This window comes from Raphanus sativus, chromosome 1 (assembly GCF_000801105.2).
Source record: "Raphanus sativus cultivar WK10039 chromosome 1, ASM80110v3, whole genome shotgun sequence".
Taxonomy (NCBI): domain Eukaryota; kingdom Viridiplantae; phylum Streptophyta; class Magnoliopsida; order Brassicales; family Brassicaceae; genus Raphanus; species Raphanus sativus.
In genome coordinates, this window is record NC_079511.1 from 2,269,774 (window position 1) to 2,291,857 (window position 22,084).

Here is a 22,084-nt window from a genome sequence, read left to right on the forward strand (position 1 = left end):
TTCATACTTATAGTGATTCCTCAACAAAATCCACAGAAGTACTATAAAACTTTTAATTAAAATAATAAACGCATTACAACGTTTGCTTAAACGAATCTTAGTCTTCGAAACACATTGATTGCAGAAGAAGCTACTATGTCTGTAGTAAGACCACAAAAGCTGCATAACATAATAATAACAGTAAACAAAAGGTGCAGTAAAATCCAAAACTTGAGAGATATTCTTCAATCGATCCAGCATCTGTTTTTCCTGCAAGAAAAAACAAACAATATGATATTAATGTGGAGAGATTGCAAAGAATTATCATCACACAATCGACCAAGAAGCAAGTCTCTAGAGGGAGGAAGAGGGATCTCGATCAGAAGATGCAGGCAACGATTATCATCACATGTTTTTAAGTACCTTGTCTGGCTTCATCATCAACGCCTATCCGTCTTTCCTTTACCTCTCTTCCCTGAGAACAAGTGCTTAGGTCTCAGAGTTGGGATAACTCTATCAGCTTCACCGCGTCTTGCATTCTTGTCTCTCTTTTTGTGAGAGCTATTGCTAATCTTAAGAGCCGCTTTCTTCTGAGTAGAGTCTTTGAACCCTTCACCAGGCACAACTTCATGTGGAGGTGGCCTTGACTGTGATCTCGCTATCGACATAGACCTCGACCTTGACCTCACACGCAGCTTCTTGTTAGCCTGTTGCTCATCATCCACTTCCATCGCGTCGTCACCTGCTGCATCTTCTGATCGATCCCTCTTCCTCCCTCTCGACTTGCTCCTTGCACGGTCCACTGCAGAAGACGGATCAAGCCCCAGAGAAGATAGTTCCCTACCCATTCTCTTAGTTGTATACTTCTTGTCCTTGTCAAACTTCCTTGGAACGGTTGATCTGTTCTGCGCAACGGTCTTCTTGAGCCTATGCTCTCGAATGAGCACAGCTTTCTTGTTCCTAATCTTGGCAAGCTGCTGCTTCTGCTCCTCCGTGAGCTCTTCCCCGTCCATATCGGAATCATCTTCTTCAGCGCTAGCCAGCCTCATCTCTTCTTCACGTTCCAACTCCTCAACCCTCAACAAAACATCTGGATCAATGAAGTCAGCAACGTTATGACCGTCGAGAATCTCAGGCATTATGTCATCCTTCCACTCTTCATGATGCAAGATGTAGTGCTTCCTCAAACTAGCAGAATAAACACCAGCTCCACCGTTCTCCTCTTCCAAATCTTTCTCCGTCTTCCGCTTCTCCTTCTCAGCAGCAGCTTCCTCAGCTTTAGCCTCAAGAACCACCTGAGGTATACAAGCGGGTCTTTCCATGTTATCACGAGGCTTCGGCAACGCCACATGGAACCTGTTCAAGTGGTCATTGATCTTCTTGGATTTCATCTTCGCCTCAACCCTCTGATCCAACAGCCTCTCGCAGGCGGCGTTCTTCACAGACATCACACCCTCTTCCGTCAGTGTACTCATCTTCAACAGCACCGCTTCCTCGCTCGCTCCCATGGCAGTCTTCATAGCCTCAGCTTTCATCTCTTCAATCAGTTTCCGATCTTCTTCAGATATGTTCTCCATGGGCATCAGATCAGTCTTGTTGCACACAATCACCAAAGGCTTGTTCATAAACAGAGACTTAATGCTGTGGAAAAGCGCAGCCTGCTGAGCAATTGTGTAACCACACGACCCCGAAATGTCCAGAAAGAACAAAACAGCAGCTCGAAGATGCGCCAAGGCAGTGATACTACACATCTCGATGATGTTCCTGTCCTCAAAAGGCCTGTCCAAAATCCCAGGGGTGTCAATGACCTGATACCTCAAGTACTTGTAATCGGTATGACCAACGAACAGAGACTTCGTGGTGAAGGCATAAGGCTGGACATCAACATCAGCTCTGGTAACTTTGTTCATGAAAGAACTCTTCCCCACGTTAGGATACCCACAAATCAAAACAGTACGAGTGTTGGGGTCAATAGAAGGAAGCCTCGCCATGTGCTGCCTGATCTGCTCGAGGTAAGCCAAACTAGGAGTGATCCGCTTCAAAACAGTGCACATACGACCAAGAGCAGCCACTTTCAGACACTTGCACCGGTACAGAGAATCACCATACTTGAGCAGCTTCACGTAATCTTTCGCAATCTTGCTGATCAAGTTCCTGGCGGTGTTGACTTGCCCTAGGGCGAGCTTGTAGTGATCCTTGTTGTAGAGGACGTGGAGAAGATCTCCGTAGAAAGGATGGATCTGATTGAGGCGGGGGAACTCTTCGATGATTGCGGAGAGCTTCTCGTGGAAGTTGGTCTGAGTGTACTTGACTTTCCTCATGTAGAACTGACGAAGACGGTTGATCTTGTAGCCCTTGTGGACTACGGTTGGGGTCTGACGCTGGGTACGTGAGAGGATGATGTCGATGAAGTCTTTGCCATTGGGAACGACCGTGATCTTCTTGAAATTATACTGCACCATCTTTGCTTATCGGTCTGTATATATATTGATACAAAATCCGGATTATTACATCACCATAACAACATAAACATAAGTTAAAAGTAATCATGTCACAAGCTTAATCATAAATTAAGCTTTGTTATGATGTCTCATCTTTTTCCTTTGAATCAACGAAAAACATGAAAGGCAAAGCTTCAAATTAAAATCGGAATAGAAGTAGCAAAAATCTTCATGACAAAATTGGAACCAAGGATCGAAGGGAATACATAGAGAGCAGAGACTTAACTAGACAAACGAAAGGGAGCTTAGAAATGAGAGACTTACGTTGAGAACCGAACCGGAAGCAAAGGTAGAGAAGAGAGAACCGTCTAAACAATGACGGAGGAGACTGTTTTTCTGTGATGTCTGTCTGCTAACATATGTAGGAAGAAGAAAGACCGCCTTAAACCCTAAAATAAAACGCCGTCGTAAGGAGCGTGAAACCCAGCTGAACACTTAAACCAGTATAAACCCAGCCTTAACCGGACTGAGCTGGTTTAGTTTTGACAATACATTTTTTAAACATTTTGTTTTCCTTGGCATTATTATTTTTTGTTCTTTAATTAGTAACGGTTTTGCCAAGACTATAGCTTCATTTTGAACAAAGTATGGTTAAACCAAAAAACTAATGTCGCTGCAACAAATAATAATCAACATAGAAGTAAAATGGCATACTGTTCTGCATCATCAGCATATAGCATATACACAAGTACTATATCATTTTCTCTCTTTGCTCACCATATGCAGACGTCTCACATCTCTGACTGCTTCATATACACTCATGACTCAACCTTAATCCATTTGGTCGAAAGAGGAAGTAAGAAGTTTTAAATTTTGCAAGTATGCATCAATTTATTGCAGAATCATAGTAGGAACTCTCGCATTCTAACAGGTCTCTTCACAGCATTTGTGAAACCCTGTAAGTACAATATACACATATCAGTGGAATTAATACAATCCTGAATATATTGCTTTAAAAGCCTAAAGTGTGATTCATTCCATGGTGTTAATCTTAGAGTCAATTCTTTTTTTTGTGGAGTTATTGGTTTGGTGTTGTAACGTACCTCGTTAAACTTGAAGAGAAGAGGACGTGAATCTCTTTTTGCTGTTGCTCGCTTTTGTACATCCTCTGGATCTTCGTAATCTTTCCTCGACTTCCTAAACCTGTTCTTACAAAGACCAACCATGCAATTAGTACCTATGATCATCATGGCACTGAACGTGATAAAGCATGGAAATAGAAACCAAGTACCTGTCGAAGAAACTAAGGGCGCTGCGAGATGCTTTTTTCACATCACTAGGTTTGGGTTTTGAAGTTGTGGCGTTTTCCACTGAGACTGATGGAGGTTTTGAGGTAACTGGATTTCTGTGACTCTCCTTTGATGCAGCATTAGTTTTCCTGACTACGTCTGGATTTGTTTTCTTAATTTCGGGTTTGCTCAAGATCCCGGACCTTCCTCCACTTGCTTGCAATATCTTCTGCTTCTCAACCTGAGTTTTTTCAACATTTTTTTTTAATACCAGACGATCAGGATCTTCATGCAGCTGAAGGCACAATTTATAACAAATTTAAGCGAAGAAGATGGGAGACTTACTTCATGTACCAACACTTGTTTCATTGCTAAGGTGAGTACGTGATGTTTATATTGGCGACCCTGTCAAACGTTGGAAAGGCGATTAGTTTTATACCGAAAGAAACAGTGGTCAGATGCTAAGAGACAAAAGAAATAGAAACAAAACCTTGAAACTAATGAAATCAAATAGATGTGGATCTAAAGCAAGAATTGAAGCATCAGAAGCAGCACCCTCCCTGAGGTTACTCATAGCAGGGTCAAGTTTCACATTCTTATAAGTCAAAGAATATGAATGCATAAGCATGACCAAACTCGCCAGTTGATCCTTTTGCTTCTCTGACAGCAAATGTGATGCCACCTGAGGAGCGTAGAAAGATAGGATTATCCTTAGAAGAACAGTAGGAGATATAAAAATACGGATGTTGATGTTAACCGGGTTAGGATCAGTGGGTAAACAAATGATGACTTACTGGTCTAAGAGTTGGTGGAGAAAGAATATGCAATAGCGGGGAAACAGAGTCTTCTACGAAAGACTTGATCGACAAATGCCTCCCAATAGAGATAGAGGGAGGTATCTTGTGGTGCCAAGTTCGCAGGGACTCCTGCTTTTCCACCAAAAGCGTGCGACATCTGGTAGATTTCATATTTTGAGTACTTGTAAGCAGAGACACTTTAATGCTTTCCGTAATCAACATGAAAAGGACACCAAAATCACCTGTGATATGACTTAGGCCACTGAATAGTTGGTCTCTGAATCTGGGCCACTCGACGATGTATAGGTATCACCAGGCTAGGTAAATAAGCTGCATCACAAGGTTAAAAAAAATGTTATTTACAGGACTTGATAATAATTGTATGAATTTTAAAGGCTTTACCGTAGAGATGCATTTGCTGGGTGCGCATAATATATCGATGCAGCAAATCAGAAGTTCCAAGACAGTCCAAGCAGCTAACCTTTAAATCAAAAGGATTACACATAACAATAATTCAGGACATAGCCGCAAAAAAACATACAGAACAAAACAGTCACAGCTCACTGGAAATCATTAGTTATCCTTACTGTTTTGTCCATCGCGGGATCATGATATTGAAGCTGCAAAACGTTTTCATGTATTCCATCGAAAATCAAATCATAATCACCCCTGCACGTTCAGTCAACTACTTAAGCATAAAGGAGTGAAGGATGCGAGGAAACCATTGCCTTGTACGTACCGACTCGATACAAGGGAGTGTAAGAAATCAAATTTTTTTGCCTCACTGCCAGAAGCGCCATCAGAGCGTTCTCGTTTCATTTTTCTCTTGTTGAATATCTAAAAAGGAAAAGAGGGGTGAATATTTTATGAAGTAGATCTGTAAGTAAACAATCTACGACACTTAATTGTGCTTTCATTACCTCTTTCCAGATATCAAAGAGACTTTTTGACATGTCTTTCCGCCCAACAACTTGAGAACCAATGTCGATCTAAAAGAAAAGAACGAAGCAATTGTTTAGATTATTAGAAAACTCAATCTCCCAGAATGAAAAAAATCAAACAGAAATTTTCAGTTTCAGTTTTTCTTCTCACGTGTAAACTTAGAATATTCACTGAGTCAAAGCTTTCCACAAGGTACAAAGTGACTTTTGCTAGATCAAAATGAGAGTGGATAAACACTCATCGGGCAAGAAGCGTATCAAAGACTCACCACATTGAGGGTTTCATTCTTCTTGTTAAGAAATTGCAGAGTGTTCAAGCAAGAGCGTATATCGCATTCTGTAACCGCAAAACAAAAGGCAAAAGATAGTAGACTCATTTAGGAAGTCTGCTCTATATATTTAAGAGTAATATGAGATCATACTCATCGGCAAAATATCACAGGACCAAATTAAAATGAACATATGGAAAGGGAGAAAGATACCAGTGTAATCCGCAAGAGCACTAAGACCGAATGATCTTGTTTTCATCCCCTCCATGTTACAAATATACTTGAGCCTGTCATTTGTACGTTTCAGTCTAGTAAGGCAATTGCTAGATAAAAAAAGACGGGGAAAAGTTTTACTAAATGGAATTTGAATATAGTTCACTGATTCTAATGCAGCATACAAATCATTAAGGTACTATTTTTACATATTCAATCACATCTTGTGGAAGATAAATTTCCAGACTTGAAACCCAGAGAGGAAGCTAGTCTTACAGGTGACTGACAGTTGGACTAACAGTTACCAATGAATGTTCGTACACACACCAAAAAAGTAAGAATAAGTTACCTGTTCACCACACGACTCACTGTTGGTTGAACAAATATATGAACCCTGCAAGAGAAGCACATGAGCTTATCATCATACTAAGAGGCGAAGGTTTATCTAGAATGAGCATTCGATAGGCAGATATACTCAATACGTAATAAACAATTAATATAGTGCTAGCATCACCAAACAAACAGCAAAAATAGACGCTCAAAGCGAACAGAAGGTCAAACTTACTTCGCTATTTGTCGCAGAGGTCTAAGAGCTGGTACATATAAGTCATTACATATACAAATGACGGGTCTTGATAGTGGTGCTGTTCGCCGCTCCTTCTTTGAGGAAGTCTTCCCATTATCTATATTTTCCTTGCCTGTAGCCTGCTTCTTTTCCGCCAACACCTATACAGCGAAGATACAATTTTTTTTTCAGCGAAGATACAATTAAAAACTAAAATGCTATCACATAGTTTTTCCCAAATTGGACTTCAAGAGTTCAAGAAAATGTAAAATTCAAAGGAAAAAAAAAAGATTAAGAGAAGTAAAGAAGGTCTAGAGTTGCAAGAAAATTAGCTAAATCTTTCTTATAAAGGTAAAATGAGCAAAAAGTAGATAGTCATTTTTGCCAAATGACCAGAGCCAGTATAAGCATGCACATACATACCATCTTTAGAATAACATCTACTGCTCCTTTTCCATCACCAAGAGCTCCATCTATCTCATCAATCACCTATATAAATTTTCGTCAGTCTCTTCTTCTTCAGGCAACTGAGTAATTAAATTTGACATGATGAAAAAGGTCTCTAACGAGCATAGAGTAAGCCAAGCATACCAAACATTTAGGTCTAGCGTCAGCTGTGACAGAGTTCATCTGAACTACATCAAGAATTCTAGTTTCAATGGCTGCTGCTGATCGCTCGTCACTAGCATTGATCTGAAAAATAACAAAGGTTGAATCAAGCCTAGCAAACTAGAACGGAAGAATGAGAAGCATGCACATAGAGAAATGGGTCTGCAGCAGAGGTAATGAAGAATCATTTCGTCAAGGAATGATAACATGGACATTGATTCCCCATCATGCAATACAATAAGAAACTAAACAGCGATATACCCCAGCTTATAGACAAGAACTTAACTAGCGAAATTATGAATTTGGTTTGTGCAAGTAAAGGGTATACAAGAATACCTCAACAACGCGATATCCACAATGCTTAGCTGCAACATGAGCAAGCGTAGTCTTTCCAAGCCCTGGGGGACCACAAAGCAGAAGGATCTACAACAGCAGCGAAAATTAAATTTTTACAGCCGATTCATACTAAAGGTTTTACACTTTTACTATAAGACAATGACAAACAGCTTATTTAAAAAAAAGTTGAAGTCTAAATTAGTTTATCACACCTTCTGCTCTGGAGGACCAATAAGTTTTGACTTTTTGTTCCGCATGTCATGATTATCTGTAGCGTTGCTATCACTCACGTCTGAATTTTTAGAAAATGAAGAACTTTCTTTATTCCATCTGTTGAACTGTTTTTTCCTTGTAAAAGCTGAATCTGATTTTTGACGATGGCTTGGTGTTGAATGCCGTTTCAAAGCTGACAATACTTCATCTGTCGTGCTCCTAATTTCAGATCCAAAAACAGAAGCATCCCACTGCTTAAGCCATAACAGAACCTGCAAACAACATTTAGAAACATCATCCACTGATTCTTGATTCATCTAATTTGCACAGAATCTTTGCCAAGACATTGTAAAATACCTCCCGATTGGTCTGCTCATCACTGAGAAGCTCGGTAAACGAGCTCGGAGAATATTTGTCCACCCAGAGCCTTTCATGCATTACAGATGTTTCTGCAGCGATGGTTCCATTCTGATCCTCGGAACTAGCTTGCAAGACCTTCAACGTTAAAACATATACCGTTTAGGAGGGAACGTAACTTTCATCCATTCAATACTCCGCAAACAAAAATTAATAAGAAACTCACCTTGTTAAATGCCTCTTTCTCTGATTGTTCTAGAAGAACACTGATGGGATCTTTAATAAGACCTACAAAAGATTAAAGAATGCTAAATTTCTAACTTAAGAAGAAAATAGAGTTCTTCCCACAAAGAAATCAAGAAACCTTGCCTAGAGTGAAGTTGTCGCATACACAGCTTAGAGTCTAAGACTAACAAATAACACTATTCTTAAGGTAAACTGATTATATAACCTATGTCATCGAGCTTTCTTCAAATCAACTAAAGCTTAATAGAAAAATTGGTACCATTGGACTTGGCTTTCACATCCAATTTCTTCACCTCTTCATCTCCCAAAGCTCGGCAGAATCTCGCATAAACCCTATCTCCTCCGTCCGGTGCAGTTATCGGAAAACACTCCCCGTCTATCTCAGAAGCGTATCTGAAAAAATTCCAATAACGAAATTACTAAAATAGTCAAATAAAACTCCCCGCTCGGTTATGTCTAGTGAACAGTAGTAAGTAACCTGGACAAGATAGTCTCCTGGGGAATGATCATTTCTTCTTCCTCCTCCTCCATAACATGGACCACTTTCTTAACCGGCGGTGGTACTCGTAACCACTCCTCATCCTCCACCTCTCCCCGATTATTATCATCGATTTTGCTTCTCTTCTCCGCGGCTGGAGAAGAGTCTTCGTCGAGATTGACAATCGGATCGGACACTTGACTCCTGGGACGTTTACAGGCGTTTTTATCAGGAGATTCCGATTGTCGGATATTACGCTCCTTCTCCGCGACGCGCTCTTCTTCTTCTTCATCGCCGTCGATTGGGTAAGGATACGGCGCCTCCTCGAAGTTTAGGTAGTCGTCATCTTCTTCTTCTTCGGGATAGTAAGAGTTGGCTTCGAGAAGCTCAAGCTCCTCCGGTAACGGGATATCGAATTCCATTTCCCGATCTGAACCGAAATCTTCTGGGGATCGGTTTGCGGAGACTTTTAGAAGTGGCAAATCGGAATCTGGTGGTGGCTTGAGCGGGAACGAGCAAGAGTTTTTAGCGGGAAAGCTGTGGTAGCAGAATCTCAAAGTAGGTTTTAAGGCCCATTAATTTTTAGGCCCATTTGATAAAAGTAGGCTTGTGAAATATATATATATTTAAAAAAATTCAACCGACAAAATGCTTTTGCGACAGAGATGGTCTTGTGTTGATTCGCTAAAGCCCCGATTGGTTGGTTCTCGGAGTGGTCGGAAAGATACAGAATCATATATAGAATTTGAACTACGACGATATGTTTGACACTTGAGTCAATGTAATTATATTACTATCGTAATCAATTTATTATCATCATCACCATAAGCAGTTTATCAGTCGACAAAATCATTTAATAGTTTTAGATCTCTTGGGGATCAACGTCATCAGGTGCAACAAGTAATATAAGCAAACGTGAAGCTTACATATATATCTATACAAAAACCAATTCGAGCAGAAACATTAGAATGATGATGATAGGGGAAATAAAGGGAAAAGGGGCAAGTACACGATGTACCGAGTGAGAAAGATCTCAAGAGAGTTTTGAATTTTTTTTCCTGGGCTTTTAGCACTTGAAGCCATGGCAAACTGAGAGCACGATTATGAGAATCAGTGCGATGATGATGGCGAGAACTATGAGTTTTATCTTCATGTTCTGAAGCCACATCTTTCTTCTCATCTGCGTCCCTGTTGTTCTGAAGTCTTGTGCCTGCAGCAGTTCGAGTTTTATCAAACAAGAGATAAGACAATATGGTAAACCAGGTTCTTATTTGTATACATGTATGCAGGAGATAACTGCATCAGGAGACTCTAACCTGTGAGCGAAGGTTCTCGGTTTTGTCCACCAGAAGCTCAATTTTCTCACCACGGTCAAGAACCTGCATATGAATTCAAGTCTCATATATACCGGTTTAAAAGCAAAAGCATGTGTTACAGAGTGTTAAAGATGTGATGCATTGAATAGATACCAAAACGAGATATTTCAGTAACTTTGTATGACTAAGAAAAGCTCTTTCGAAAATGCAAAAAACAAAGGGTAGGTCAGATTCGAACCTTCTCGATGTTCTCCATCATAACACCCTTAACCTCAGACACTTGAGCCTTCACCTTAGCAAGCTTGCTAATCTCATCAGGATGATCCATACAGTACTGCATGTGCTCCTTCAGCTTAGAGCTTCAAAAGTAACCAAAACAAAAAAGAGTCAGTCCAAAGAGTAGTGTAGAAAAAAAAACACAAGAGTAGCAAAAGAAGAAGAGATACACACCCGAACTCTTTATTCAAGCTGTTAGCTTGAGCAGTTGCAGCCTTTCCCCCACCATATCTCTTGTTAAAATCCTCCTTAACTCTCTCCAAAAAGGCCATCGGGATCTGCCTCCCAGCAGATTCAACCGCAACAACACAGTAAGCTTCACAAAAAAAAGAACACAATTAATCTCAAATAGCTGATACAGCAGAACACAAAGATATCAGGAACCACTGGTTTAAATAATACGAAACAGATACGGTTAAAACCAAAACCAAAAGGATAGTCTCAAACGATTATAATCAGAACCCTTAGGTTCATTGAGAGTGAAGCCATTTAAACAACATAACCTAAGCAACGAGAACCAAGTAAGTAACGCAAATCAAGCAACCAGTAAAAAAAAAACGTATCCAGGATTCCAGATCAATGGTGTCAAGCAAAAATACACACAGATCCATCAAAAACTGAGCAATAAAACGATATGTACGAACAAATATATCCATTGCATTTAATATGTATAGATCTAACTCTAATGAACAAGAGACGATAGAGATAACTCGCGCAGATACGCGGTGAACAGACAAAAAAAAACGAAACGAATAGAAGAAACCTAGACACAAATCGAAGCAAGCAGCAAGTGGTGTAAACCGTAAAGAATACATTCAAAAACCTGTGTAATATATGACTTACTGAAGCCATCTTCGACGAGGTAGTTGAAGGTGTGACCGTCGCAGTTGTAGGTGAACTTGTTGTTGGAAGAGGGAAGCTTCTGGAGGCACTGTGCGGCGATGGTTGTGAAGTTGCCTTTGAAATCTGTGAACTCCACGAGGATCACCGTCCCGCGTGCCACGAAGCTGTAGATCAGCGACTGTTGCGACATCTTTTCGAACCCCTTCTAGATCCTCGATTCGACTCGATCCGATCGAACGGAGGATTTTACGGGATGTCGCGTTAGAACTACTACAGATCTATAAGACTACACAGCAACAAAACGAGGACTAAAGGTGAGAAAAGGAGACGAAACAAAAAAAAAAAATAGAAAAGGAGTTAAGGGTATTATAGTCATTTCGTAAAACAGGTGGTAGTAAAAAGTACACTACGAATTAAAGGACGAGTTAATAATTTCGAGATATTTTGAACCATTTTGTTGCCCGGACCCGGCTGGTAAACATCGTAAATTCGTAATTTTAATTTCATTTTACGCACACTTGGATTAGCTACCATTGATTGTTGCAGTCTTTGATTTAAAGATCAAACTCTTGTTGATACCATTTGATAAGAATTAATAATATTATCTATTTTGGCTATTTCGTGCTTTGCCATTAACCAACTTCAACGAGAATCTCTATATATAGGTGGAACCAACCCAAAATCTAGCTCACGAGTTTTGGTGCCACATGTGATCTTATAAGGTTTTGTTTGACTTTACTCACTTCCTATCCAGTGTGGGATGTTTGTAATACAAAGTTACAAACATTCACATTTCTCTGCATTTTTCCTACCCGTAAATTTCTGTTTTCACGTGTTACTTGATGTTCTGTCAACAATCAAACTGAACATCAACTATAATTAAAACTGTTGTAGTTTAATCCAAATAAAATAGTTAGGTTGCGGTTAGAACTTAAAAAGGACCGGTTGGTGACTTGGAATAATGCAACTAAAGGTCAGGTTGTTGCACCATTGTCATTGAACACTTTTTAAGTAACATGCAATTATTTTCCTAGCTTTCAATTTTGCATCTGTCAATCGAACGAGCCAGATTAAAGAAAAAAATATTGAATGTAGTAACTCAAAACATCTCACATAAAAAATACAGTTCTCTTGAAATGTTTTCAGTGTATGTACTTACCGTATTAACAAGTTTGTATGGTTGGTCAAAACTATATTGGGCCTACAAAGTACAAACAATGCATGCTTCCCTTGTAACTATTTTGCTATTTTGAAATTTGAACGAGATAACACTTTTGGCGCAATAACAACCAAAAAATCATATTATGGATTGATGTTTTCCATCAGATTATGAATGGCCTGTTTGAATTTCGAAACCTTGTTTATGGTTTCTTGGTAAAGAATCAAGGGTTCTAAAAGCTTGTGTTATGGCAGCGTATATTGTGTTGTTGCTGTTGTTGAATATGCCGGCCAATCTCTAACCCGCTTCTGTATGCTGAATGTGTGTGTTGTGTACAATTCATTTCTATGGCAGGTTCTTGACCGTGGCGAGAAAATCGAGTTATATATCTTAGTAGACAAAACTGAGAAACCTTCCCTCACAGGTTAGTAAAAACTACACACATCTTTTTACAGCATAGTCAGTCTACATATAAACACACACACATGGATGAAATGATACACACATACATGCTCCTCTCTTCCTAAATATCTTAAAAGGCTCAAGATTTTAGAACACAAGGAACAAAGATGAAAAGAACAATGTGGTTTGACAACAATGAAGATAAAGCTTTGTAGTTAGGCAAAAGAAACTGACCAAGTACCAAGAGTGAAGTGTCATGATCAACTGTTTAGAAGAGAGACTTTTAGCTTTTTCTTTGGTTTTTGCTTACCATACAGGTTAGGCACTTGAGCCTTTATGCTTTTGTAACCTACAAGTCTTCTGTCTATAGTTCCAATCAATCTTGACCTCTACATACCATTTTTTCTATTTGATGAAAGTAGTACAGAGTATTTGTAACGAGAGTCACTCATTGGACATAACAGTAGTAACAAGCTAACCATGATACCAAAACAGCTTACAAGAAGTAAACTTACATTCACTAACATTTTTTCTAACACAAGAAAGTTCCCTATTCAGTATCCAAAGACCAAAGCAAACAGAGTATCATCAACAAGCCAGTTGATCTCTCAGTGGTAAGATCTCTTCGAAAATCGGAAGCCTTCTCGTCCTCAAAGGCCTCCTCCATTCTTTCATAAACTCGTCAATCCCTTCAACGACCGCGATCTCATCCATACCGACTTCACATTCCACAGACACAGAAGAAGCGACAACAGGCTCTAGCTCGCTCAGCAGCTCTTGAACTCGAACCTTCAACCTCGAATCATCATCAAACCCTTCTCTCTTCTCTTGCAACACATCGCGATACAGAATCGTCCTCGCCTCGTCGACTTTCCCTTGCTTGATGAGACAAGTGCACAGATTACAAGCCTTGTTTGCATCAGGCTCTACAACTTGAGCTTTACGGTACACGGTTTCAGCCGCTGTGTAGTCTTTTAGCTGCATATAAGCCCATCCCAAGTTCCCCTGTAAAACAAACACACAAGTATTATTCAATCAGTTTCAAATAAAACCTTTTATAATCAAAACTAAAAGATTTAAACCCTTACCAAGATCCTAGACGTCTCCTTCTCGACCGTGACCTGAAACTTCTTCCCGTGAGATCTCGCCGTCTTCGTCGGCTTCCCGTTGAACGCTTCTCCTTGGTATATCATCCAAAGCTTCTGCTTCAATAGCTCGACTTGCTCTTCTATCCTCCCACACTTCTGCTCAAAATTTCACAATCCTCTGACATCAGTAAACCAGACAAATGGAATGATCGTTCGGTCGGTCGGAAAAATGTTTTTTTATTTAATACCTTGTAGAGATCGATGAGGACATTGTCGAGTGATTCTTGAGCTTGTCTCGAACAAAGATACCTAAAGGAATGAATCGCATCAATGGCTTCTTCTGCTCTGTTCTGTTGTTTCATAAGCAAAGCCATGTCTTTAAGAGCGCTGTCCACTCTGTCCCTCGCTCTGATCGCTTTCCAGAACAGCTCTATCGCTGCTTCTGCATCCTTCTCCACTAGCTGACCAAACATAAACAAATCAATATCTTTCTCAATCAAATCTCTACAGTGTTTATATATATATATATATTTTTTTCTTTCTATTACCTGAACATGTTTTGCTCGGACATAAGGACTGTCACCGTGAGGCAGCTTATGGACAACGTTGTACGCTGCCGGAAAGTCTTGTCTTTCTCCTCCTCTTCTCAGACTCATCATCACAAACTCTCTCTTCTCTTCTCTGTATCTAAATTTTCTAAATGAAGAAACAAACTTCTTCTCTCTCTCTATCTTTCTCTCTCCTAAAAGCGGTAACACCGTTTTCTCTATCTATCTCTCTCTCTAGGGGTGCGTGAGGAAAGTGGATATATTGTGGAAGAAGAAGAAGGAACCTGGACGGAGTCATGTCTTGGTTCATTTTTGTCAACTGGATCTAAAATACCGCGGGCTGGTCGTTTTTTAAACCTATGGATTTCGGCCACGTGGCATATCCGTCCCCATTATTCTCACACGACTTCGACTTAGCCAAAATTTTGTTTTTTTTTTCTTTTTTAAGTTGGGTCTTATTGTTTAGGATATTTTCAGTTTTTAGTCCATAGTTATAAATCCACTTGCCACCTAACTATATAGTTAATAGTATTTAATAAGGAAAATTCCTTAAAAATACACAGACTGAATTTATTTTGCTGAAAAAATACACGAATTTTTTTAGCTTTCCAAAAAATACACAAACTAATTTTGATTGTTCATAAAATACATAAACTTTTGAATTTTGAAGGTTTCACACCTCGATTTTAACGGTGTAAACAGTGACTAACAGAATAGTAAGACACTGTTAGACGTCGTTAACTCTGATTAAAAAGTTCATGTATTTTATGGACAACCAAAATTAGTTCGTGTATTTTTCGGGAAGTCTAAAAAATTCGTGTATTTTTTCAGTAAGGAAATTTAGTATGTGTATTTTTAAGGAATTTTCAAATGGAGTTTGGATATTTCATATACTATTCAGAGGCTGAATATCTGGACCCAATACATATCCAAAATTTTATATTTGTAAACTTTCGGTTTGGTTTTAGACCAGATATTTTCGATCTGAAAAATCCAGATCCGGAAAAAAACGGCCCAAACCCGACCCAAAGACCTGAAAAAAAAATACATTCTCTATCACATGATACATGTCCGAAATTTTATATTTGTAAACTTTCGGTTTGATTTTGGACCGAATATTTCCGGGTCAGTTCTGATTCAAGTTTTTGAATCCGGCTAGACATTTTAGCCGGATTCAAAAACTTGAATCGGAACTGACCCAAAAATATTCTGTCCAAAACCAAACCAAAAGTTTACAAATATTTGTTGAGTCCAATTTAGTCGAAATCTATCATATATATCTAAAGATTCACAAACAACTCTAAATTTTACATTGAAAGTTTCATATTAATTAAAAATGTTTCTGTTAAAAAAACAGAACTAAAAAATATTGCAAAAATAATAACAAAATTGTTAGCAGAAATATATTGTCGGATTGAATCTATTCGTGTCGATTTTATTAGGCTCAGGTCTATTCGGATCAGTTCTTTTTGGTTTCAATTCTTTCAAGTAGAAGAGTTTTGGACCCAACAAATATTTGTAAACTTTCGTTTTGGTTTTGGACCGAATATTTTCGGGTCAGTTCCAATCCAAGTTTTTGAATCCGGCTAAATTTAAAATGTCAAGATTAGGTCTAGATATTTTAGCCGGATTCAAAAACTTGGATCGAAACTGATCCGAAAATATTCGGTCCAAAACCAAACCGAAAGTTTACAAATATAAAATTTTGGATCTGTATTGGGTCCAGATATTTAGCATCTGAATAGGATATGAAATATCCAAACTCCATTTGGAAATTCCTTAAAAATACACATACTAAATTTCTTTTGCTGAAAAAATACACGAACTTTTTAGGCTTCCCGAAAAATACACGGACTAATTTTGGTTGTCCATAAAATACATGAACTTTTTATTCAGAGTCAACGGCGTCTAACGGCGTTTTACTATTCTGTTAGTCACTGTTTACACCGTTAAAATCGAGATGTGAAACCTTCAAAATTCAAAAATTCGTGTATTTTATGGACAATCAAAATTAGTTTGTGTATTTTTTGGAAAGCCAAAAAATTTCGTGTATTTTTTCAGTAAAAGAAATTCAATCTGTGTATTTTTAAGGAATTTTTCCTATTTAATACGATACACAGACTTTGTTTTATACATAATGAATTAAATGTTTTGCCGACTGTTTTCTATAATCTGAAAATTCTAATGGAAATTGTCGAAATTTTAATAAAAAATTTAGAGAAAACCATATTCCATAATTTTCTTTACTCCATAATATGTATAATCCTAGCTAACACCTACCCTTTTTTCCTTCAAATCACTAACGTTCGTCTGCATTAACGAAAAGAAGAAAAAATATCGTTTTATCTCATTTTTATTTAAACTTTTAAGGTCGCGGTTCACGAATATATTTTAATATGTGCTGTGCATCTTTCGAATCGAGAAGGACCTACGTGTCAGTCAGGTGGCCGTACGTGTCGCGCGTTTACTTTCTCCCCCTGACGACTTGGCTTTTATTTGACAGGTCCCGTAGTTTACAAACTATTCAGTTTTGCCCCTCTACTTTTATTTAGCTAATTATCATTTTATACCGTGTGATTCCATTGATATCAAATGATGTGAAAAGAATCAATGATAAATAAGCTATCATGGGAACATCATAATGATGATTCATTCTAAAGCCACGCCTCGACGTTCTTTGTGCTAGGCGTTATTATTACCAATTATGGCCCATTAAACGCAAACATACCTTCATCTTTTCATTTGCTTATATAATACATACTTAATATAGTATGCAGTGTATGTGAATATGTTGTATATTTTTGTAGACACATACTATATTTAGTATACTACGTAGACGATGACACATACGAGTCACGAGTGTACATTACAGAAAATGGAAATCAAAATAGTTTTTTGGCGTACAGCTAGAAGTTGAAATGTTGATGCAGCTTGCGCATTTGTTAGTGATAGTTTCAATCATTCCTTTAATTTTAAATAAACCAATCATTAATCATTTGTGTGATATATATTATCTAGCCGTTAGACTAATGCATAGTTTTACTCATATAATGCATACGATTACTTCATAGATAATACATGGTTCAGTATTCTACGTGAGTGAATTACTCTAAAGTATCTCTTAAAGAGACACTCAAGCAACATGCCGGTAGTGAGCTAACGTTGCTGTCAAGATATAAAGGTTTCTATACGAAAACCAATTGGTTGTAACTAGCTAATCACATTTTGTTTAGATGTAGTGTCAAAGTAAATGATTCGAATTAGTGCTGTTTTATATATTAATAGAGAACGCTCAACTGGACCAGCTTTCTCTGTGTTTATAGATCTGATAGGAGCTCAATTTTTCTTTTAACTTGAAAAAAGGAAACAAAGAAACCCCACAAAAGCCTCCCATATGCCAAAAATGCATCATTGCCTAAACCCACAAGCATTCACCATCAACACTAATTACACTCTTTTGCTTTCTTTCTTTCTCATATCTTTCTTCTTATTACAATCTCTCTTCATTCTCATCTTAAAACCCTAATCAAACAAACGAAACTCACACAAGTTTATTTGTCCTTTTGATCATAGTTAAAAGGGCTCTTTGTTTAGTTTGTGCTCAAGTCTCAATCTGAAACGGATCATTGATTTGGACCACCTGGCGACTTTAACAAGAGAAAAGTGTTCGGCTCTGGTCCGGTCTTGTTACGTACCGTCAAAGACTACTTGTTCTTCTGGCGACATTATTAGTAAACAGAACACGAAAGTGGAAGATGGTCTTGGCTTCCGAGGAGGAGGAGAAGGAGGAAGAAGACGGTTGCCAAAAAACCAGCCGTCAAAGAGACACGGAGGAGGAAGAAGCTGCACCGCCGTATCCAGCGAGCCTTGCCATCTCAAAAGCAACCTCAAGGTCAAAACGGAGGTTGAGAAAGGGTTGGAACAGAGGAAAGTAAGCTGGCCTGATGCTCATGGCAAAGATATTGCTCATGTTCAAGAGTTTGAGCTCAGGTAACAACCTGTACACACACATACACACACTTCTTGATTACTTTTTAGTCGTTGGTTTTGTTTAACATAAGGTTATCATTCTCTATACTATAGAAGAGAACTGTTATAAGGCTAAATCGCTCTGTAAAAAAGGTTCTAATGGATTATGTAGTTGATTTTGGCACTAGACCGGTTAACTTCGGTTCTTCAAGAAACAGTTTGTTACCAGTTTACCTTAAACCGGTACAAGGACACTAATATGCGTTTGTGGAATTGATATGCAGCGCATCTGAGGACGGAGAGCATGCAGGAAAGTCTAAAAGAAAATATTGTGGTGTCTGTATAATCCAATGAATATTATTATTATCCTTTTGAGTTTTGCTTCTTTTTTTTTTCTGTTATTACTAGACTATTAGTACTGTGTCTGAAATGAGTTGAATCTATTAGAGCTTGTCGAAAATTCACCATTGAGAACAGCACAAGGGAGTCAAGATACTTCAGATACTGTTGCGATGACACCACTCTAATGGGAGTCATAAACAAAAGCCGAAAGAGAGACTCGAGAAAGAAAAAAAAAATTAAAAATGCAAAGTTACGAAACAATGTTTGAATCTCCCATCAACTTGATCTCATACCAAACAACTTCAGCTTATTTCAAGATGATGTGATACATATATAATAATCATCTCCAACGATTTAAACCAAAAGACAAAAGAAAGAATCATAAGCATACATTAAGCCCACAACAACGTTAACTCACATCATTCCTCCCACTATATATATTTAATTAAATTTGTTATTTTTTTTCCTGGTTTTTGGTATATAAATCTGCTAGACTTTCCTATTTCAATATCTTCTTATGCTTTCAGAGAGAGAGAGAGACAAGGAAAGATCCCTTTCATACTTGTGGTTTTCTTCAGCTGTTCTGAGATGATGACTTGCTCTTCTTAGCTTTATTCTTCTCTTGTATCTTCTTTTTCTTCTCTTCAGATGTGATCCAGTTGTACCCCCTTGGAATTGCAAACGGGTCTTGATCGTTTTCAGCTTTACCACTACTACTAAACCCTCCAGAACTAGACCCTGTTGACGGACGTTGGCTAGGTGTTTTGATCCATTGAAACCATGAGGACGATGAGCCTGATGATGACCCTTGTGTTTCCTCTCTAGGACTGTTCTTGACGTTGGAAGTAGGGCTTGATGGTGGCGTTACAAACTCATCTTCCATAGCTTCTAGCTCTTCAAACTTCGTAAACGTAACAAGTACTCTAATCGTAGGGATCACCGGAATAGCCACCTGCACAGTACAAAGAATCTTAATGAAACGAGTTTAGACTAATAATGATAAATGATGATTGAATGTTTAAAACAGACCTTGACAGGGAATGTTCCGGATGGTAGTTTAGTGGTCATAAGCTCCCTCAAACGCCGTATCGCTTTGACTTTGTTTGCAAGGATATCAAGCAGTGGAAGAAGCTCCTTTGTCTGTAATGGGAATCTCTCGGAAAGCCAAAGAACCGGTCTTAGTCCTTTCTTGTACTCGTTCTCTCTGCTACTGCTACTACTACCATCCTTTCTCTTACTACTACTCCCGCTTCCTTCTGATGTTGAAGCTTTTGACGCATCTCTCGTGAGTGTATTAGCTGTTGAGTGTATTCCAGGTTTTATCTGTCTCCCATCGTCTTCAAGAAGATCACTTACTTTCTCATCAACACAAAGCGAACTTCTCGGAGGAACACTACTTCGTTTGCTGTGACCTTCCTCCCGTTTCCTCCACCCACCAAACCATCCTTTCTTCTCCTGTTTGCAGCACCCGTTCCCATCCATTATAGGAATGTCCCTGTCCACACGAGGAGTGTTACAAGACCCTCCTCCTCCTCCTCCTTCTGGTGAATCCACCTTGAGAGCTAACTCCAGCTGCCTCCTCTCATCTTCCGTCAACACATCTCCAAGATCCTCGCTCTCTGTAGTCTCGTTCTCTTGATCCTTATTCGAGAAAAGCTCCTCATCGGTCATCGCACCGGGAACTCTCCTCGACTTAATACTAACAACCACATTATGCATATCGTAAACCTTAGCCTTCCACCCCCCAACCATCTCACTCCTCTCCTGACGCCTCCACGTCAGCTGCGGAAACAGAACCGCTTGCGTCACGTCGATCCCGGGCCTAAATATGCTCGTTTTCGACATCGCAGCCACTTCCTGACGAACCTCATCCTCCGAAGCAGGAGCGCCAGCACCGTCCAACGCATTCATAATCTCTTTATCTTTATGAGATATCATAAGGAGAGAGCCAGAAGGAACCTTACCGTCTTCAGACCCGTCTCCGAGGAAGAGTATAGTCTGATCAGACCTCTGTATCCTGAACCCATCGAATCCAGCCAACGTCATATCCGCTCTCAAGTTAGCACCTCTCTTCCAGATCTTGTAAGTATCGGACGGCGCCACTCTTGATATAAAAGGAATCACCGAGCTCTCGAAATGGAAAGTGATCTCCATGTAAAAGTCTCTCATCCTATGCATAGTAGCCACAAGCCTAGGCAACCTCCTGCACCATTTAGCCCACGCAAGAGGCTGATAATGCCTAACGATAATCATCGCGATCCTCTCCTCTCTACCGCAGATAGCTTCCTGCAACGCGCTCCACCCTTGCTCGTTCTGAAGGCTCCAGTCAGCTCCCGATGCCATCAGCATCTCCGCGGAGGTCTCGTCTCCGAGCTTTACTGCTAAGTGGAGAGCAGTGTCTCGGTTAATTACATCGCGTCTGTCGATAACGGACGCGATGGAGTCGGCTTTCGTCTCTTCGGCTACTGAAGCTGCTTCGTTTCTGACCTCTGAAGGGTCGCGCATCTTGGGGAGAGAGGAGAGTAGTTTCTTGAGCGCGGCGTAGTCTCTAGTGACGACAGCTCGGTGGACGGGGCTGTGACCATAATTGGTAATATCAATCATGCTCGCCATGTCTGAACTAAAGACTCAATCTTTTAAGATAACATCTATAAACCCTGTCTTAAAGTCGAGAACTTTTTTCAATCAACACCAACCAGAGATCAAAGACGATTGAAGCTAATGAGAGAGCTAAACTTATAAGTAGAAGGGAGAAGATGATTCTCGACTTTTCCCTCTCGAAGAGATTCGTTGCTTCCGGAGGAATCAGATCCGACCCAGATCGGGAAATAAAAACCTACCCGAGAAGATAGCTTCGTGGAAAGAAGAGATCTAAGGTAAAGAAGAAAAGAATATAAATTAGAGAGAGAGGAGGAGGCAGAGGAACCGTTTGGGCTGTCTCCAATGTGGGAAGGTTCAAAGTCCGGTCGGGAAGCTTACACGGAATCTGGGAAGACTGTTTAGATATGGTAACCGTTAAAATCGGATTTTAGGACAAACAAAATTAATTACAAAACAACTAAAATTACTGAAAAGCGAAACGAAACAATTTGTAATTAATAAGTTTGGTGAATTATTATTATTTTTAATATGCTTGATACCAAACATATAGTGGATATTTCCTCGAATAATTCATCAAGAAACCGCCAAAAATAATTGTTTTTGAGGCAATTGGTGAGTTGATTATCCCAATAAAATGATTATTGTACTATGTTTATTTTCCTTAGTTTTGCCATTAAACTATTCTCAAAGAAGTACATACATTGTCATATAGTACTTGTCAAAGTTATGTGATGAATAATTTATACAATTCTTGTGGAAAATATAGCCGATTAATTAGGAAAAAGGATTGACTAAGAAAAATTTATC

At 39.1% G+C, this 22,084-nt stretch overlaps 6 protein-coding genes across 6 annotated transcripts; 1 reads left to right on the forward strand and 5 right to left on the reverse strand.

Annotated features, from left to right (window-relative positions):
- Nucleotides 1–37: 37 nt before the first annotated feature.
- Nucleotides 38–2,904, reverse strand: LOC108810167 (nucleolar GTP-binding protein 1). The gene is made up of 3 exons (XM_018582300.2): nt 2,745–2,904; nt 403–2,455; nt 38–249 (listed from the first exon to the last, which is right to left on the reverse strand). Exon 2 carries the CDS (start codon nt 2,439–2,441, stop codon nt 420–422), a length of 2,022 nt encoding a protein of 673 aa, XP_018437802.1. The 5' UTR covers nt 2,442–2,455; nt 2,745–2,904; the 3' UTR covers nt 38–249; nt 403–419.
- A 146-nt stretch (nt 2,905–3,050) lies between these two features.
- Nucleotides 3,051–9,240, reverse strand: LOC108861407 (uncharacterized). The gene is made up of 23 exons (XM_018635267.2): nt 8,734–9,240; nt 8,515–8,648; nt 8,236–8,297; nt 8,010–8,147; nt 7,652–7,924; nt 7,440–7,526; nt 7,086–7,187; nt 6,918–6,983; nt 6,495–6,655; nt 6,279–6,323; nt 5,930–6,003; nt 5,717–5,784; nt 5,427–5,495; nt 5,246–5,343; nt 5,094–5,175; nt 4,909–4,987; nt 4,749–4,836; nt 4,504–4,663; nt 4,200–4,391; nt 4,055–4,114; nt 3,712–3,950; nt 3,524–3,623; nt 3,051–3,376 (listed from the first exon to the last, which is right to left on the reverse strand). The coding sequence occupies exons 1-23, from the start codon at nt 9,153–9,155 to the stop codon at nt 3,323–3,325; spliced, it is 2,853 nt and encodes a 950-aa protein (XP_018490769.1). The 5' UTR covers nt 9,156–9,240; the 3' UTR covers nt 3,051–3,322.
- Nucleotides 9,241–9,565: 325 nt separating this feature from the next.
- Nucleotides 9,566–11,483, reverse strand: LOC108861435 (vesicle-associated membrane protein 721). Its single transcript, XM_018635301.2, has 5 exons — nt 11,169–11,483; nt 10,500–10,641; nt 10,288–10,408; nt 10,050–10,112; nt 9,566–9,943 (listed from the first exon to the last, which is right to left on the reverse strand). The coding sequence occupies exons 1-5, from the start codon at nt 11,356–11,358 to the stop codon at nt 9,800–9,802; spliced, it is 660 nt and encodes a 219-aa protein (XP_018490803.1). The 5' UTR covers nt 11,359–11,483; the 3' UTR covers nt 9,566–9,799.
- Nucleotides 11,484–13,111: 1,628 nt separating this feature from the next.
- Nucleotides 13,112–14,604, reverse strand: LOC108861426 (protein SULFUR DEFICIENCY-INDUCED 2). The gene is made up of 4 exons (XM_018635290.2): nt 14,366–14,604; nt 14,066–14,278; nt 13,818–13,973; nt 13,112–13,734 (listed from the first exon to the last, which is right to left on the reverse strand). Exons 1-4 carry the CDS (start codon nt 14,474–14,476, stop codon nt 13,318–13,320), a joined length of 897 nt encoding a protein of 298 aa, XP_018490792.1. The 5' UTR covers nt 14,477–14,604; the 3' UTR covers nt 13,112–13,317.
- A 3,106-nt stretch (nt 14,605–17,710) lies between these two features.
- On the forward strand, nt 17,711–18,810 carry LOC108861445 (uncharacterized). Its single transcript, XM_018635311.2, has 2 exons — nt 17,711–18,355; nt 18,619–18,810. Exon 1 carries the CDS (start codon nt 18,121–18,123, stop codon nt 18,298–18,300), a length of 180 nt encoding a protein of 59 aa, XP_018490813.1. The 5' UTR covers nt 17,711–18,120; the 3' UTR covers nt 18,301–18,355; nt 18,619–18,810.
- A 238-nt stretch (nt 18,811–19,048) lies between these two features.
- Nucleotides 19,049–21,714, reverse strand: LOC108861416 (uncharacterized). Its single transcript, XM_018635279.2, has 2 exons — nt 19,706–21,714; nt 19,049–19,628 (listed from the first exon to the last, which is right to left on the reverse strand). The coding sequence occupies exons 1-2, from the start codon at nt 21,287–21,289 to the stop codon at nt 19,251–19,253; spliced, it is 1,962 nt and encodes a 653-aa protein (XP_018490781.1). The 5' UTR covers nt 21,290–21,714; the 3' UTR covers nt 19,049–19,250.
- Between the last annotated feature and the right edge of the window lie 370 nt (nt 21,715–22,084).

Bases quoted from the DNA above. Each gene is read 5' to 3' on its own strand.
- LOC108810167 (XM_018582300.2), bottom strand. From the start codon at position 2,441: ATGGTGCAGTATAATTTCAAGAAGATCACGGTCGTTCCCAATGGCAAA.
- LOC108861407 (XM_018635267.2), bottom strand. From the start codon at position 9,155: ATGGAATTCGATATCCCGTTACCGGAGGAGCTTGAGCTTCTCGAAGCC. The intron at 8,148-8,235 runs GTGAGTTTCTTA...TTAACGTTGAAG, and splicing joins AGAAAGAGGCATTTAACAAG to GTCTTGCAAGCTAGTTCCGA. The intron at 7,925-8,009 runs GTATTTTACAAT...TGTTGTTTGCAG, and splicing joins ATGAGCAGACCAATCGGGAG to GTTCTGTTATGGCTTAAGCA.
- LOC108861435 (XM_018635301.2), bottom strand. From the start codon at position 11,358: ATGTCGCAACAGTCGCTGATCTACAGCTTCGTGGCACGCGGGACGGTG. The intron at 10,642-11,168 runs GTAAGTCATATA...TTTTTTGTGAAG, and splicing joins CCTCGTCGAAGATGGCTTCA to CTTACTGTGTTGTTGCGGTT. The intron at 10,409-10,499 runs GTGTGTATCTCT...TTACTTTTGAAG, and splicing joins AGCTTGAATAAAGAGTTCGG to CTCTAAGCTGAAGGAGCACA.
- LOC108861426 (XM_018635290.2), bottom strand. From the start codon at position 14,476: ATGATGAGTCTGAGAAGAGGAGGAGAAAGACAAGACTTTCCGGCAGCG. The intron at 14,279-14,365 runs GTAATAGAAAGA...ATGTTTGGTCAG, and splicing joins TCCGAGCAAAACATGTTCAG to CTAGTGGAGAAGGATGCAGA. The intron at 13,974-14,065 runs GTATTAAATAAA...AATTTTGAGCAG, and splicing joins TCCTCATCGATCTCTACAAG to AAGTGTGGGAGGATAGAAGA.
- LOC108861445 (XM_018635311.2), top strand. From the start codon at position 18,121: ATGGTCTTGGCTTCCGAGGAGGAGGAGAAGGAGGAAGAAGACGGTTGC.
- LOC108861416 (XM_018635279.2), bottom strand. From the start codon at position 21,289: ATGGCGAGCATGATTGATATTACCAATTATGGTCACAGCCCCGTCCAC. The intron at 19,629-19,705 runs GTCTGTTTTAAA...TGTACTGTGCAG, and splicing joins CCGGAACATTCCCTGTCAAG to GTGGCTATTCCGGTGATCCC.